A 16,624-nucleotide genomic window follows, 5' to 3' on the forward strand; every position below is an offset into this window, starting at 1 on the left:
AACACTTGTGTCAGCTTCAGCACTGTAATATTTTACCTCCAACTATATGGGCTCTGAAACAATGCAGCAGACAAAGACATACCTTATCCTGCCCTTTGCCTTCCCTTCCCCTTCTCTCCCTCCCATTTTCCTTCAATTTACATTCATAGTTTTACTTCCCTGGGGATAAAACTGGGTGTGGTGAAGGAAGGCAAAAGCAGGGGAAGAAAAGGGATAGAGAAGTGAATGTGTGAGAGAGGACGGAAGGGCACAGAGGAATGACAGGAAAGTGGTCCAGTGTCCACATGAAATGAGAGTAAAGGACTGAAAGTATTATGCCAGTTACGGCTACGTTATTCATCCCAAGCAAAACCAGAAGTACCGATTTCAGTAACCAGTGGTGGTGCTTCTGGACGTAACTAGTATGTGGACCACAGCGGGTTGGAATGAGGCCTTGTATCTTAAATGAAAAGCATTTACAAACTTGAAAAAACATTGGTTTTGAGGACTGGGAATAGGCTCAAGTTTTTCTTTATTTTATCCAAACTCTTCTTGTCAGCCACATATTTGCAAAAAAGCAAAATTACATTTATTAAAGAAATCTTAATTTAGCATTTGTTGGTTCAGTTCTTGCGTTATTAGAATGTGGATGCTGATGTACCCAAAATGTCATTTAAAAATCTGAAAACAGCCAGTGATTTTTTTTCAAGCAAAGTTTTGTCCCTGTTTGCTTCTACTCCCGGTTTCTGAAGTGGAATTGAGGTACATGAAACCTTTATCAAAACATAACATGAACTTATGTTAAAAACACAGAAAAACAAAAGGATTCTTGCAATACTTTATTTATAATGTTGTTCTCATGACTGTGTTAATACTATGTAGTCTGTCTGTCTTTGAGGAGAATTTGTTGCCTGGGGAAAAGCTTTAATGCTAAATTTGACTGTGGTTGATCTTCTGCCTTTTTTTTTTTTTTTTTTTCCCTCCTTTTGCATAATAGGTATAAATGACCAAGGATTGTACAGAGTTGTGGGGGTGAGTTCAAAGGTCCAGAGACTTCTGAGTTTGTTGATGGGTATGCCTCTATTTTACAATCATTTTTTCAATATTTTATTTCATGTTGTTTTACTGTCAATATTTAGTTTTAAAAGCATCTGACTGTAGTTTTTTATATGGGCCAAATCTAGTTTGCTTTAGTCCATGCAAATAATCCCCATATCATTGTAGGTTCCCCTGCTTTAGCGAGACCAAGATTAGTTGGTAGGAATAAACTAAAAGAACTGCTGTGGGACATGTTAGGAGCAAATGATGGGCTTTGTGCAAGGTTGATGTAAGTGGGATTAAAGCAGCCTAAGTTGAAGGGTCTGATCAGAAAATTCAAAATACCAAATTCAAGAAAGTTTGAAGTGTATTGCTTCATTGTTTGAGGTTTCCACCTTTTTTCTCCCTTGTCTAAGATGTACAGGTGTACACGCCCATGCGTGTCTTTAGTTAATCACTGTGCAAAATAAGGCATTTAGTTTAAGCCTACTGGCAAAGAGCTCTTTGGTTTAAGAGGAGGAGTATGATGTACATATTAATAATAACTATGTGCCAAGGTGGGAGACAGATGGAGAAAGGATTTGTTTTTATAAACTTAGTAGTATAGGTCTTAAGTGTGGATAACATCTTAGACTCTCTTATACCTAGTTAGCCATGTGTAGCTTTTAAGATTTTTTTGATTCATAAAATTATTCTCAGAAACTTTTTTTCCCCTTTTCTTTCTGGAAATTTTGATGCATCTTTAATCCCAGTGACTGTAGTTCTCTTGCCACTCTGCTGTCCCTAGGGGGCTGGGGTGGAAAAAAAGTAGTATTGGCACCTGGATGAAATCCCTCATCTGCCTGATATCTCTCACCAAAGTAGTAGCCATGACTGCAAGATGTACTGTGTTTCCCCATTTCTTGTCCTGAGCGCTGACAGTACATGCAGTCAGACAAGACCGCTGGGATTAGTTCATTTTTATAGAGCTTCCAAACCTGTCACTTGACAGCAAAGGTCTGATTCTCAGGGATTCATTGGTATGCAAAGAAGCTTGTTTGCAGTTTGCACCAGGCTCTTCTCCAGAACCATGCATGCTCCATCTGTGCTGATAACACAGTGTTCTTTGGCACTGCAAACTGGAGGAAGCCAGAAAGTGAATTCATTTCATTACCCCAGACATTATGTGAATGACAAAGCGCTTTTATATTATATGCTGCTGTCAGTTCAGTGCCACCTGTAAGACTTTTTCTTTTGCTTCCTTTATTTTTTCAAACAGGCTGTCTCTTCAGAAATGATAAGACATCAGGCTTGAGGACCTGCATGTCATATCAATCTGTCATAATGACCTTGCTAAATATTAATTTATGATAGCTTACTTTAATCAATATTAACAGCACCCTGAAGTTCTCCATTAGTGCACATAAACCTGCCTGTATCTTTAAAGTATTGTAGCAAAAGCCTCTTTTTGGAAATACGAACTGGGATTAATAAAAATGACTGATCTATAACAGATTCTTGTGGTTGTTTATCTCTGTTGGAGTTAGCCTCAATAAACAATTACCATCTTTAGCCATTGGCCGTAGGAAGAATGATGTGTTATCACTCAGAGAGTCTCAGTTAAATGCATTTGATATCATAAAATGTTTTTCAGTTTTGTACTTACTGGCTTAGTTTGGGCGTGCAGGTCTGGCAGGCAAATTTTCCTCTCTGCCATTAGTGGTATCCAAATTAAATAGACTCAGGTTGCCAGTGGTTCAGTAGCAGCTGGAAGAGTTTACTGGGGATTCCAGCATCTGCTTTTAGTTATTTTTTAAAATTAGAAACATTTTTTTGTCATTCCCAACATTCATATATTTATTTAAAGTAGGAAGAATACAGTGGTATCAAGATGAGGCAAAATACTGAACAGAAAAAAGTTAGGGTGCAAGCAGGTGCTCTTTTTCTGATGATTTGTTGAAAGCGATCCTATCTGTGCTCTTTATCTGTCTGTCCTCAGAGAAGGATAAGTTTCTTTTTGATATACAGTGGTACAGAGGATTTAAAATGACTGATTAATCTTTAATCCTTTGTCTCGGGGTATACTCTTAGATACCCTTTTATATGAAAGTTCTTTTCAGAATCATAAAAACCTCATATTAACTTTCTGTATTTTAAAATGTTTGATAAGATTTCAAAGTATTTTAAGCTACCTGTCATTGACCATGAGGTTCACAGTCTGAAAGGCCTAAAGTGCAAACAAAGTCTTCCAAATGGTAACCAGGGACATAATAGCATGTAGTTTTGTCTCTTTTTCAGAATATTTTCTCTAAAATTTGGGAAAGTACATTGAGAGTCAAGAGAGTATCAGAAGACCAATATATGCTTTTCTAATACTATGAATGCACAGATTTTAATCTTTAATGTAAAAATCTAGTGAAACTAAGTCTTCTGTAAAATGAGACTTGGCCACTAAATATACAATTCTGCTTTAAAAAAAAAAAAAAAGTACATTTTGCAATTAACTTAGTCCTTGAAGTTACTTGTAACTACCATTGTGCTATGGTGATCTATTTTGCAGCGATAATCTTATCTAAATTTAAGTGAGGCATTTGGTAAGGAAAACACTCATTACATTTCAAGGGAAAATGTTAAATTAATCTGATATCTCATTGTAAACAGGGATACAGTTAGGGCTTCTATTGTTATGGGAATCTGTTACAAGCAATTCAGAGTGCATTGTCAGCCATCAGGAGGCTCAGTTCTTGAAATGCGTCAGGGTCCAATTCTTGTTTTCATCTATGATCTGCGTTATAGATCCAATGTGGCTCATTTCATACAAGCTGCCTACATAGATTTCATACAAACTACTACGTAGATCAGCTTTCAAACAGACCCTTGCTCATGGTGAAGCAACTCTAAGGACTTGGAGTTTCTACTGATGAGTTCAGTTTTGATTTCTGATACTGCCTGATGTGAAAAATGCCAGACATTACATGTTGTAGAAGAAAACTTTCAAGTACCTCTGCCTTTTCAAAGCCAGCAGCTTTCAAAACAAATACACTGAATTTCTTATTATTTTATATACAGTAAATGACAGTATGCATACACTCCTACAGTGGGCATATTGCATATGAAAGCAGGCAGAGTCTCCTCCTAACCTAGTTTAGGGAACTGGACTGTTCTTGTAAACTCTAGCTCCCTTATTGTCAGAAAGATTTGCATAAAATTTATAGCTGATCTGTCAAAAGCTGTTCCATAAATGTGCACAATTATTTTTATATGCGTAAAGTTGCCATTCAGTGCACAGTGGCTGCTATGTGAACAAGCAACATGAAAACTAGTAGAGTAATTTTTGAAATCCTAGTTGAAGTTCCAGTTCGTATAATGGCCTGGGATGTTTGAAGTAGAGGGAAAAATGGAGTGGGAACAGTCAAATATATAGGGTAGTGGGGCACAGAGCTATGTAGGGCAACTGTCAAACCAAAAGTGAAAAAAATGTCTTGTCTAAGTCTTGATGGCTTCTACAGTCAAACTAGAGATTGTTTGGGGTTGGTAGCAGGGCCAAATTTCCCCTCCCCCAAGAGATAATGAAATATTTCTGCAATACCTTCTGTTTTGTATTTCAAGAGGCTTGCTTTTGAATTCAGACACTTGTTATTTTCCTCCCCAAATTCATCAACAAGTTTCACATAACTGAGTGCATCCTTTGACTGTAAAGGAGGTTGATGATTATGAAGCAGTTATTTAAAAACTGGGTATTACATAGTGGCTTAGTAACAAAATCCCCATAGATTTCACTAGTTTCTGAGATGATGGCAGTTTTTATTTAATTAATTTGGTAGAAAGGTTTTCTTCTCAAAAAAGAGAATTTGAACACAGAAACAGCTAGCATGCTAAAAAGAAGAAAAAAGAAACTTTTTCCTGAGACAACCTTGAGTATTTTGGGTGGTGGTTGGCTAGTAACAATTTGGTAGAAAATGCTATCTGACTTGTATTTTAAAATGAGATTTAAATAATTGATATAATGAGGGAGAATATTCAGTTACAGAAATAATTGCTTGGCACAGTCTTTAGAACAGAATTATTTAGTCCCAGTAAAAGGACTGCACCTTTAATCAGGGATCCTAATTTGGCTTTTTAAATGTGTCTGTCGTTTGTCTGACAAGCAAAGTAACAAATGAATTCTGAATTGTATGAACTGGTCAACATGTAATCTGTGTCAGCTGCCGCTGTAGTTTACCATAGTGACTGACGGAAACTTGTAGCAGTAAAAATAACAGAAGCTCAAGCACTTAAAGTTACGAAATACATTGGGCTAGTTTGGCCATATACATGTGATCTTCCCCTGTCAGCTAGCTATTGCTTCCTGTTTTGAGGCCAAAAAGGTTTTCTTGATTGCAAAACATTCCAGTGTGCTGCGTTGTTTGCTATGTTCTGTCAACAAAATCTTTCACCTGATGGGTCATTCAGACATATGACCATTCAATTTCATCTGTCTTGTTATAAGACTCTACCAACTAACCTGGTAAAAAGTGGAGAAGTTCTGTGAACCTGACAAATGGTAAAGCAAGCAAGTATTTTTTCCCTTTGGCTAAAAGTGATCAAGTAAGGGAAACATTCAGGTCATCTTGTAGAGGAAACTTACTGATAGAGAAGACTCCCTTTTCTACCTTTGAAGCACCTCTTAAAGGTTTTCACACAGTAAGGAATGTCATACTGCACTTCGTTGGCCATTTTCATCAGCAGTCCAAAATAACAGTTTACAAGCAAAACTATGGAAAGAATTCAGAAAGATTTTTCAGTGTACTTGCATTTTAAATAATGAAAGAAAACAAGGAAAGATAAGTTATGCTCAGTGGGTCTTTTTTCTAAACTGTTTTTGTACTTCTTTCTGTGTTTGTGCACATCTTTATGTTTAATTAAAGGTGTAAAAATATCAATTGCTATAAAGATCCTTTTACATGAAAGTGATTTTTAATCCTTCATTAAAGAAAAAATCAGCAGTAAATACTTTTTAAACAAAATATGGAAATAGAATTTATAAAGAGGTTGGATATTAAGTCTTCTTAGTATTAACTAATAGTAAGAAGGACATATTACTTCTGTGTTCATGTGAGCAAATACATAATGATCAAATTCAAAGTGTTGCTGTTCATGTAGGGCATACTGATTTAGAATTCCCTTTTTTCATGTCCCTCTTCTCTTTCTGATTATTTTCTAGATGCCAAAACCTGCAATGAAGTTGACCTGGAAAACTCTGTAGACTGGGAAGTGAAGACAATTACTAGTGCTATGAAGCAGTATCTGCGGTAAGCCTCTCTCTCTCATTTCTTTATTTATTTTTTAGACTATGAATTCTGTATTCTGATTCTCCTATGCAGAGTGTTAAGCTACATTACTTACTTTTCCTATATTTTGGTACAAAGGTTCATTTTGTGCAAACACCATGTTTGTTATTTTTCTTGGGAGAAGCAAAATAATTTAGCAACACTAATACTCATGTTCATGAGGGACAAGCCCCAAAACATTTTAGTGTTTCACTGCATTCATAGGAATTTCATTGAAGGTTCAGAAACCAGAATCATTAGTAAACTTGCTGAGAGTTGTTACTGAAAGTCAGCTAAGATTGTTAAAAGAATTTTTTGCATTGTTGTGTTTTAATGTGGTAGAATGAAAAGGGAAAAGGTTTTGAAATTTTTAATATTTTCCTCTTGTCCTTCTGGCCCTTGCTCTGATGTTCTAGGTGCAATAGTAATAATATTTTGAGTGTTAAAAGTAAGAATTTTAGATATGTTCTCTGTTTAAATGGCTTGGCCAATTCCTGATAAAGATATTTTACTAAATTGCCTAAGAACATAGAACGTAGAACTTTTGTGTCTCTCTCATTGTATAACACAAATACAGTATTTTTAATCTGCTGTTTTTATTAAAGTATTACTGCAACCACTATCAAAGAATGTTGAAGAACTATTATCAAGAGAAAAGTCTCTCTTACAGAGCGTAGGAAAGAATGAAAAAAAAAAAGTAGGAAAGAAAAAAAAAGTGCACATGATGAAGTATTTCCCGCCTACAGTATTTCCCATCTGAGTGTTTACTCCAGTATTTTATAAGCATCAGTAAAGTCAACTTAATAAATGAAGGTTTTAACTCTAATGTTTTAACTCTGGTCTCCATTATTCAGTACATTTTTCATTGATGACTAAGGTTTTCAGTTTCAATTTTTCCATTTGAAATGCTTTAGAATTTTGATTTGTGGATGGTGACTGTTCAGCAAAATTAACTGTTTTGGGACCTTTCTTTCTTTCCAGTATGGCATTGACTTGTGATTCTTTGTATTTTAAAAATACTAATGAAGAATTAATTACATAGTATATGTGTACAGTCTTCATCTGAGAAACAGTCTCGGTGTTGTAATTTGGAAAGCTGCTTTATGATAGACTGGAGAGATCACTTCAGCTTATGGAAGGTGAATGGATGTATTTAGTCTTATTTTCGCCATAATGCCAAGTTTTCCATTTGTGCTGGAAATCATTGAATTCAAGGGCCACCCTAACAATGGTTGCCTCCAGTGCGAGGATTATACTACTGAATATTAAAAAGGTTTCCTGCTTAGAATAAATACAGATAGGAAAGAATATAGCTAAACCTATTATGTCATCCTTGTTTTACAGAAGCCTTCCAGAGCCACTGATGACATACGAGTTGCATGGAGAATTCATCGTTCCCGCCAGTAAATATATGACTGTAGTTCACATAGAAATCTTTTCTTATAGTACTGTTGTGGCCGTAGGAGCGTGCTGCAAGTGCAATTTCAGAAAAATTCTTCAACCCAGTAAAAATATAGGAATAAGAAATAATAAGTGTTTTAAAAATACTTAGGTTTTAACCAGTGTTCAGTTCTAGTACGTGTCACATATGATGTATCTTTTGACAGACAAGTTTGTGACAGACTTAGCATGGTGCAATTTTTACTTTTATAGAAAAACTTTCGGATAGACACTGTAAACATTCATTCTTATTATCTTAACTATATAATGATAAAAATCTACTTAGAATGTGATTTTTTTTTTTCTTCCATTTTTATGAAGCTTAGTAAAAGAAGATACACTAATTTGGGCTCATTTGAATCCTTTAAAACACAGCTGCCTGACCCTTGTTTTCAGTGCTTTGTTAGCTCTTTATCCAGGCTGGCTTGAATATTCCTCATATATTAGTAGAAGAAAGGAAAGAGCAGACCAGATTACACTATGGCAGTTCAAATACAGACTTGGAGAAGATGCAACAGCATTTGTAGTTCAGCTGTATGGTTTCTAATATACATGGAATTTTTTTGGAAGAGAATGGAGGGAAACTGTGTAAGAAAATTTTTGGCAACGTATCAAACAGATATTTAGCTGATTTTCTTTCCAGCCTGTAGCACTTCTGGCAAACTGTGGAAAGCAAAATTAAAACAAACTTTGAGACAATTGCTTTATCTTCTTTGGATTGCTGTAATGACTTTCCAGGACTGCAGAATGTGTTCACTTGTGGTCCTTAATTCAAAATGAGAATTAGCCCATGAAATTCATTGCCAAAGCACATCTTAGAGGCCAAGTGCTTAAACAAAATTCAACATACTTACCTAGATGGTGAGTCTACCCATTTGTATTGGAAAGTGTTAAAATAATTTCTTGACCTATGAAGTTTTGCCAGCAGTTTCTTGCTTTGTTTTCCTTTCTGTATTTTATAGTCTCTTTCAATAAAGGAATTCAGTTGAAGTTACATGTTTTAAATAGTGTAGTGTTCATAAGTAATAAACAGTTTTGTGGATGGGTTGATTCTATGTAGTGGGGAGGGAAATTTAATCAACATTGCAGATCTGTATATTTAAAAATAGGTAGTCAGTGTTGTTTCCTATGTTGGCTATTAAAAACCAACAACACTGGGAATAGTAAGGAATATCCTTCTCTCTGAAACTATTGGAGGGGGGAAGCCAAAATTAAAAGGTTCTCCTTTCAATTTTCTTTTCTTTATACATATCAGTGTAGATTGAAACTATGTAAGCCTTGACTGTATCTTGTGATTAAGTTGCTTAGCCATTAGAGTTTGTGATTTCACATATATGTAAAATAGTCTTGCTTTAAAGAAGGCTTATGTTTTTTCTGGCTGTCTGAATTTTGATTAGCTGACTAGAAGCTAAATGTTTTGCATTTTGGTAGCCTCTTTTCTTGCAATCTGTGCAGAAGTGTTCACTGCAAAAGAATAAAAAACCAACCCTAAAATCTGTAGCAATATGCAAAGAAAAAAAAAACAAAAGAAAAGTGTGTAGCAATATGCACTGAAGAAATATTGTGGTCTTTTATATGAAATACACTTAACAATTGAAGTTGCCTTAGAGTAAAATGGGACCTGATGAGTGGTCCTGGTGTCAAAACTTCGTGCATTCAGAGTAGGTTCTAAACTTTTCTATAAACCTTGTATTAAGTATTATCATGTACAAGATAAATACTTCCACTCCTCTCATTCTAACAACTACTGAGATGTAATTTACTGATTTAATACAACTTTGAGAAATAGGAAGAGGGATTATTTTCATCTTTTACATATTCTTGTTTTCATCTGTGTATTAGTGAAACCTGTAGGGGCCAGAATTACTCAATTCAACACACAACACACAAAAATAAAAAGCTCCTTGCTTATTTTTACTTTATTTCTGTACCGTACTAGAGAGGGATGCTGTTGTTACTCAGGGCCCTTTATCATAGTAATCTCACTCAGTAGGTTTTTTGCATGATTATTCTTCTGTGTCTTCAGTGCTCATTAGATTTTTCTCTTTCTGAACATATGAATCTTCTGCACGTATTGTCTTACGCAGTTTCCAGTGCAAGGTAGCATAAATATGCAGTATTGTTAGCGGCATAGTACCAAAAAACTGAATTCTAATGATGAGGACAATCAGTTAATGATAATAAAGTAGTACAGTTCCACTCTGTGGCACCCAGTAACATCACTCCTCACCTTGCAGTATATTCATAAGCAGATGAGTCCAATGCAGCAAAACAATAACTGCATCTGTTGGTTTTTAAAAATAGATGAACAAAGGCATCCTTTTGCAGGTGGATTGAAAAATGAGTTCACAAAATAAGCAAATAAGCTGATAATTCTAGAACAAGATTACTTGTGAAAACAAAGCACATATGTTCAATATTGCTATGTTTGGAGATACATAATTGGTGAAGCAAAGTGTGTGCAGTATGTTTCCATGCAGGGGTGGGAAAAGCTTTGTGTTTCTGTGGATTTTTTTTTTTTTTTTAATTTTTGACATAGTTACTTATTTCTGTGTCCCATAGAAAGTGGGAGTCCTGAATCTCGAGTTAATGCTGTTCACTTCTTGGTCCATAAACTCCCAGAAAAGAACAAAGATATGCTGGAAATTTTGGTGAAACATTTAGCGAAGTAAGTGTTATGACCTGCTTGCCTACCTTGCCAGAACTCTTGTCCTTACCTTCGTTTAACTACAAAGGGCCTTAGTTCAGTGTGGCTGGAGCTGAAGCCCATCTCGATGCTGTCATACACAATACCAAGAACCAAACGTGCAAAAGCAGACAAGACGTTTGACTCATGCTGTGTATATTTTGGCGGGAAAGGCAGAAATCTAATCCGTTAATGAAGCCATATAAGTATTTACTTTAGCAGTCCTGCCAGCATTTGAGGGTTTGATTGAAGTGAGAAAGGGAACATTATACTTTCTTTTCGCAAATTCTGGCAAAGTGAATAGTGGAGATCTGTTAGCAAATTTAAGTTGGTTTCACACTTGCCCTGGTCCAAGGCTAAGTGCATTTTATATATTTAGGTTCAGTAAGAGACCTGCTTTTGTTTTTAAATTGCCAGTGGAAGAATGGCTTTTCTGTTTTCCAGAGCTCAGTAAGACTGTATTTGAAGAAACTTTGCACAAAACAAACTTCTAAAACATAGATTAAGGAAATGTAATGTTTTCATTTGTAGACTGCAGTTTCCAACAGTAATGGAAATTTTTCATAACCTATTTCCTGTTTTTTCCTTCAATTCTTTTCAAAAAGTGTTTCAAAGCATGCCAAGAAGAATCTAATGACTGTGGCAAATCTAGGGGTAGTATTTGGACCAACCTTAATGAGGCCACAGGAAGAAACTGTAGCAGCCATCATGGACCTGAAGTTTCAGAATATCGTTGTTGAAATCCTGATAGAAAATCATGAGAAGGTAAGCTTTGATACATCTCCGCGTTTTTGAGTGTTGTCTAAAATGATCTGCTAGGATTAATCGATAGTGTGGAGTTAAGTATGATGTTACGAATAGCTTAATTCTAAAGAATGTTCTCTATACACCGTACGCTTTTGGCTATTTATACTTGGTAAGTATTTGTGTTCATAGGTAAACTGACATTTCGGGATGCTATTTCCTGGCAATAGCAGTGCTTCTGTGTGTATAGTACACAAATAGATTTTCATTATGTTATTTGCATATGTTTTTTTCTGAGCAAAAGTGATACAAGACTGGAAAAGAGAAAGCCCAGGATCAGTTTTTAGCTCTTCCATTAAGTACTTTGACCAGGGTCTGAATTAATTGTTCTGTGTCTTCATTTTGCTCAGAGTTCACAGAGTAAAGAGACTTTACTATACTTTGAGTTTTATAGGTAAAAAGCATTATGAGAGAGCCAGGTATTAACATTTCCTTTGTTTTCAGCTGAATGCGTGTTATTTTAAGCCTTTGCGTTTGGGGTAGTACTGAAAATAGAAGTTGTTGCTGCTGCTGTGGCAGCTGCTAGTTACTAAGGTGCCTTACATGTACAAGGCTCTGTCCAGAATATCACCGCATGTAATCTGGGATCTGAAATTAAAAAAAAAAAAAAAAAAAAAAAAGGTCCTTTACTAGTCTCTTTGTTTGGGTACTCCTTTGGGAATCCCTCATGTCTAAGCTGACTTCTGGAACTGGATGGTTGAGGTACTTTGCCTGTACTGGGAGGATGGGCAGCATCTCCCTTGCTCTTATTGTCAAAAAAAGTGCTTCGGAAAAATTCCAGGATGTGCCTTTTCCTATCTTCTTTCTTAAGCACTCCAAGCATTGAAATAGTTATTTCTTTTAAAGGTTAACAGTGTTGAAATTGGCTATCTAAGTCAAGTCTTATCTACTCTAAATAATATCTGTCTCATGTTTTTCTGACAATGTAATTATGCTGCCTCCCTGAATGATACAGGCTGGGCAAAGCTGTTGGCATAGCTGTATCCACATGGTGGGTTTTGTTGGCTTAGTTGACTTAGGGTGTAATGCTGCCCTCACACACACAGTGAGCAGATACGGTATTGTTCTGTTGGAAAAATACTGTGCTGCAGATGTGGCTCAAGTTCTAAGTGATAAATATTCCAAGAGCTGTAAGCCATGCTATTCATTTTCGACCCTATAAATGAAGGTAAATCTTGCAGTAAGCTTGTGATTTTGAAGCTATTGCAGTGACCACACAAATTTAAGAAAGTAGAGAGAGAGTGTGAGCAGAGCCAGGGTGTTCTGATAACATGCGGAGGCTGAGGTTGAGTTATGCTTATTCAAATCACTAGATCACTACAGATTGGCACCATCTTATTCTTATGCCAGCTCAGTCACGTCTTTGAAAACTGGACATCAATTTCACATTTGAAACATTAGTTGTAGTGGCCTTTCTTGCTCCTCTGAAAAATGTAGAGAAGCAGGGAATGGAAAGTACATCAAAATGATACTGCATCATTTTCCATAATTCCTTGTTTTTATGCCTTCTTTAGAACTAGAAGGCTATAATTTTTCTTAAGGGATTTCTGTCATTTCACTGTCATTTCTAACAGTGAACTTGCCATCAGTGGTCTGCCTGCAGCAACCTCTCCCACGCTAGAGCTGCTTCCAAGATGGAAGGAAGACCCAAGTGTGACCTCTGTGTATTTATAGCAAAGGCAATGGAGAGGTGTGTGTTAAGGCATTACAAAAATTTTATAGCTGAATTGAGTATGTTGCTTTTACAAGTGAGCCTTCTTCATTTAGGGCAGACCAAGGACCTATTTTTAATGGCAAGCAGGCTTATTGTCAGTCTAATGTTCATTTTATATTGTTTTGAATTTCTGTGCATTTCAGACTTCCTAAGAGTCTTGTGTTAGGTATTTTTATTTATAGCCCTGGTGCAGTCCTAGGAAAAGTCACCAGCTGTGGGTTAAAATACTTTCAAATATTTCATTTGCCACTCCGCCTCTGCTAATTTTTAGCAGCTTATGCTATAATAGAAGTGAAGTTTGGAATTGTAGAAGAGTGGTGGAGTCAAAATGGAGGTACACTGACACAAACAAACTTGAAGCAAAATTTCACACTTCATGCATATGTAATATATGGCTCTGACAGACTGCAGAGAGGCATTTCTTTTCCCCTGTAGCAAATGAAATGACTAGCAAAATTCCAAACTGTAGAAGCAATAGCCATCAACATTTCCGGTTTAAATACAGTAACTTGGTAGGCCAAATGGTGAAAAATTGTTACAATTCTTCAAATATTTTTAAGTTCCATCAATGTTCATTATGTCTTGTGTGGATAGCTTTATTGAAGGAGATCCACAATTCATTTTTAGGAGGAGGCACAATTAATTGGGTTAATAGTTTTGACATCCTGGTTGCAGTCATTCCACTCTCATCACTCTTCTGAGTCCTAATTAGAGAATTTCTGTGCAATTTATGTGTGGAAACCTGGATATGGGGACTTGCCCTGAGATAAGAATATCATGCTTAGTGGCTAAGCTGTTTTTTTGGGGTTTTTTGGTTTTTTTTTTTTTTTTTTTAAAAGCTTTGTTGATATGTACATTTATTTCATGCTAGCTGGAAACCAGTCCATACCACTTTCACCTTGTTTACAGGCTGCATGCATACTTCCAAACCATGGCTGTGAACCAATTATTGTAGGTTGAGGAGGGGATGTTTTGCAAAATCAGACCAATGCTGAGACTTGAATGCTGGAACTAGACTGTGCAGCATGATGTGTCGCTTAACTGGCATTAGAATTGCACAGTGATTAAGACTAGAAGGAGGATAGAAGAGCATTAGGGAAATAATTGTTTAGCTTTTGTTCTCGTCAGTTATGGATAAGTCTCTTCCAGGCAGAGTATTTCTCAGTGTCCAGTCAGATGATGAGCTCTGGAAGCAGATCTCTATTTTGAAAGAAAAAGCAAAAACCAGGCCCAAGCTCAGACAGTATTTTACTCAGGACGCTCAGAACCACGTGCTGTGGAAGGGAGGCCACTCCAGAGGAAAGTGAGACCTGTGAATTGTCTTGCTTGCTTCTGTCATATGGCTGTAGGGGAAGGCCAGCCGGATATGGCAGGCGAAGAAGGAGCATGTTCAGGTTTGATATTAAGTGACCTCTCTACAGTTTTGCCTGGAATTGCCATGTATTGTGCTGACTGGGCTGTGTGCACCAGCACTCTTGTTTCCCTTCGCTTTGCAGGTCTTTAAGGTTGGTGTAATTTCATACTTGGCTGTCTTGTCCCCTTCTCCCTTGCCTTATGTGTGTGGTCTCCCTTGATTTCCATGTCCCATATCCTTTCCTTCACTAAAAAAAGCATCAAGAAATTCATGTTTGTGTCTCATCGTTGTGTTAATTTTGCTTTGAAGCAAAAATACCTTTCCTTGGTGTTCCTTTTCTTGAGGTAACAAACTCGGGAGCTGACTGCAGCTGTGCTTGTACAATGCCTGGAACAATCTTTGCTTGGCCTTTAGGTAATCCTCTGATGAAAAGTGGTAGTCAACTTGGACCTGAAAAAAAAGGTTTTGATTTCTCTTCTCCTCCCCCAAATGAGATTCAAGAGTATAAATTAATTTTTCTTCCCAAGGGTTTCACAGACTGGAAATCTTGGACATCTCAGCTCTTCTGGTCTTTCTTTCTGACTTGTGGTGAGGAAGAAGGGCAGTCCACTCCACAGGAGCATGAAGAGCATGCACGTGTTCATCTTGCTGTTTGTTATAATGTTTTGGCATCTTGTTGGAATGAATGTCACCATTCAAAGGGCTTATTTATTTGCCATTTAGAGATGCCTCAGTGGTAATGTGAGCCATTTTGGTTTCTCAATTGCCTGAACATTATTTTAAGAGGGAAAAAAAAAAAACAACCCAGGATAAAAAAAGAAGGCTAAGAAATGAAAGAAGATGAGGGAGGAGGTTGGAATAAAAATCTCAGTGGGACTGGAATATTTAAACCAGCATATGGGGGAGGAAAGAATAGTGAGTACAAATAGCAAGATTGCAAAAACAGAAAGAAGATGAAAATTACAGTGAAAGAAAATTAGAAGAAAAAAAGAGAGGGGCTAGACAGAAGTCCCTTATGGAGGCTGGGAAGCCAGAGTCTGCTGAAAAGGAATAGGCATGGTAAAAGATACCTTTTTCTAGAATTCAGACAACGTATGCACAAAATTATCTCAAAGGCGTTCATTCTGAAGAACTCAGTAGTTCCTATATATGACAGATACTGTTTTCACTTGTTTTCTGTATTCATCTTTTTATAAAAGGCAAAGATTTTACATACTTTAGACAAAGTATGTCTTTGTTTTAGCTTTGTTTTGTTCAAAACAGTTCTATGGAGAAATCTTTTTTTAATGAAACAAATGTTTTAATTTTTCTTACTTCAGGCACTTTTATGTTTGGGTTTTTTTTAAACTAAAGGGAAGAGAAGAATTTAATACTATTGAGCTCTTAAGCCAACATCAACTTCATGTAGTAATACTTGGAAAATCTTTAGCCTTAAAACATTACAGTGCATAATACATGCGATATTTGTGAGACGGAATGGAAGCAGGTGAAGTCAGTTGTTTGAGAGTATGAAGTGGCACAGTCAGGTGTGGTGTGTGTCTCCACTTAGCAATCACTGCAATGTTAAAGCAGTTCTGTTGCAGGTAAATGCTTTAGGGTACAGTGGCCTTGCCATCATCTAAACGAAGACTGTTTTTTGACAACACAGCAGATCTTTTGACGTCCTGGTAAAGGGACATATGAGAAATACTAAAGAGGGCTTGTTACAGCTTTTGTGTTGCTTTGCCTTTGGCTGCAATGGAGGACCAAGAAGTAATTGTGGTGGTTTGCTGTGGTGTAGCAATTTGAAACCTCCCTAAGCTGAATGTTTCTCAAGTCAATAAGCATTTGACATGGGGTGGGGTGGGGTGGGTTACATTAAGGTACCTTCATTTGGGCAGAGTTTGCGAAGAAACACGTGAGCTTCAGTTCAGAAGGTATTCGGCATGTGCTTAACTTTAACCATGTAACTAATCAGAAGTGTCTGTCATTGAAACTATTCCTGAACTTAATTCAAATTACATGCCTTAATGATTGGCTGAGTATAAAGCAGAAAGGGCAGCAGGCACAACAAAGAAATTCGTCATAGTTTTTGATAGAAGTCAAGCAGCTCTTTCATTCCACTGTAGTGTGTGCAAACTCTTTAAACCCTTTCTGTGCCCTGTGGCTAGCAGACAGCCCTTCCATGTGAAGACACATGCACATGGTGTGGTACATTGACTGCAAAAATCTTTTTTTTGTTTGTTTGTTTAAAAGACTACAGTTTTCTAAATCTTAAGTAGTTTATACATAGTAAGAAGACTGTATATCAAATCTCCACTCACGTTTGTGACTGCAGTTGA

At 36.6% G+C, this 16,624-nt stretch overlaps 1 protein-coding gene across 1 annotated transcript in view; it reads left to right on the top strand.

Moving 5' to 3' along the window:
• Positions 1-16,624, top strand: part of ARHGAP10 (Rho GTPase activating protein 10) — a 153,988-nt gene that overhangs the window by 85,515 nt on the left and 51,849 nt on the right. The window contains exons 14-18 of the mRNA XM_052772153.1: positions 977-1,051; positions 6,200-6,287; positions 7,650-7,708; positions 10,308-10,413; positions 11,037-11,196. Of these exons, the coding sequence (XP_052628113.1) occupies positions 977-1,051; positions 6,200-6,287; positions 7,650-7,708; positions 10,308-10,413; positions 11,037-11,196 (488 nt within the window). The remainder of the gene's footprint in view (positions 1-976; positions 1,052-6,199; positions 6,288-7,649; positions 7,709-10,307; positions 10,414-11,036; positions 11,197-16,624) is intronic.

The sequence above is a fragment of the Harpia harpyja genome, chromosome 2 (genome assembly GCF_026419915.1).
Source record: "Harpia harpyja isolate bHarHar1 chromosome 2, bHarHar1 primary haplotype, whole genome shotgun sequence".
NCBI lineage: Eukaryota > Metazoa > Chordata > Aves > Accipitriformes > Accipitridae > Harpia > Harpia harpyja.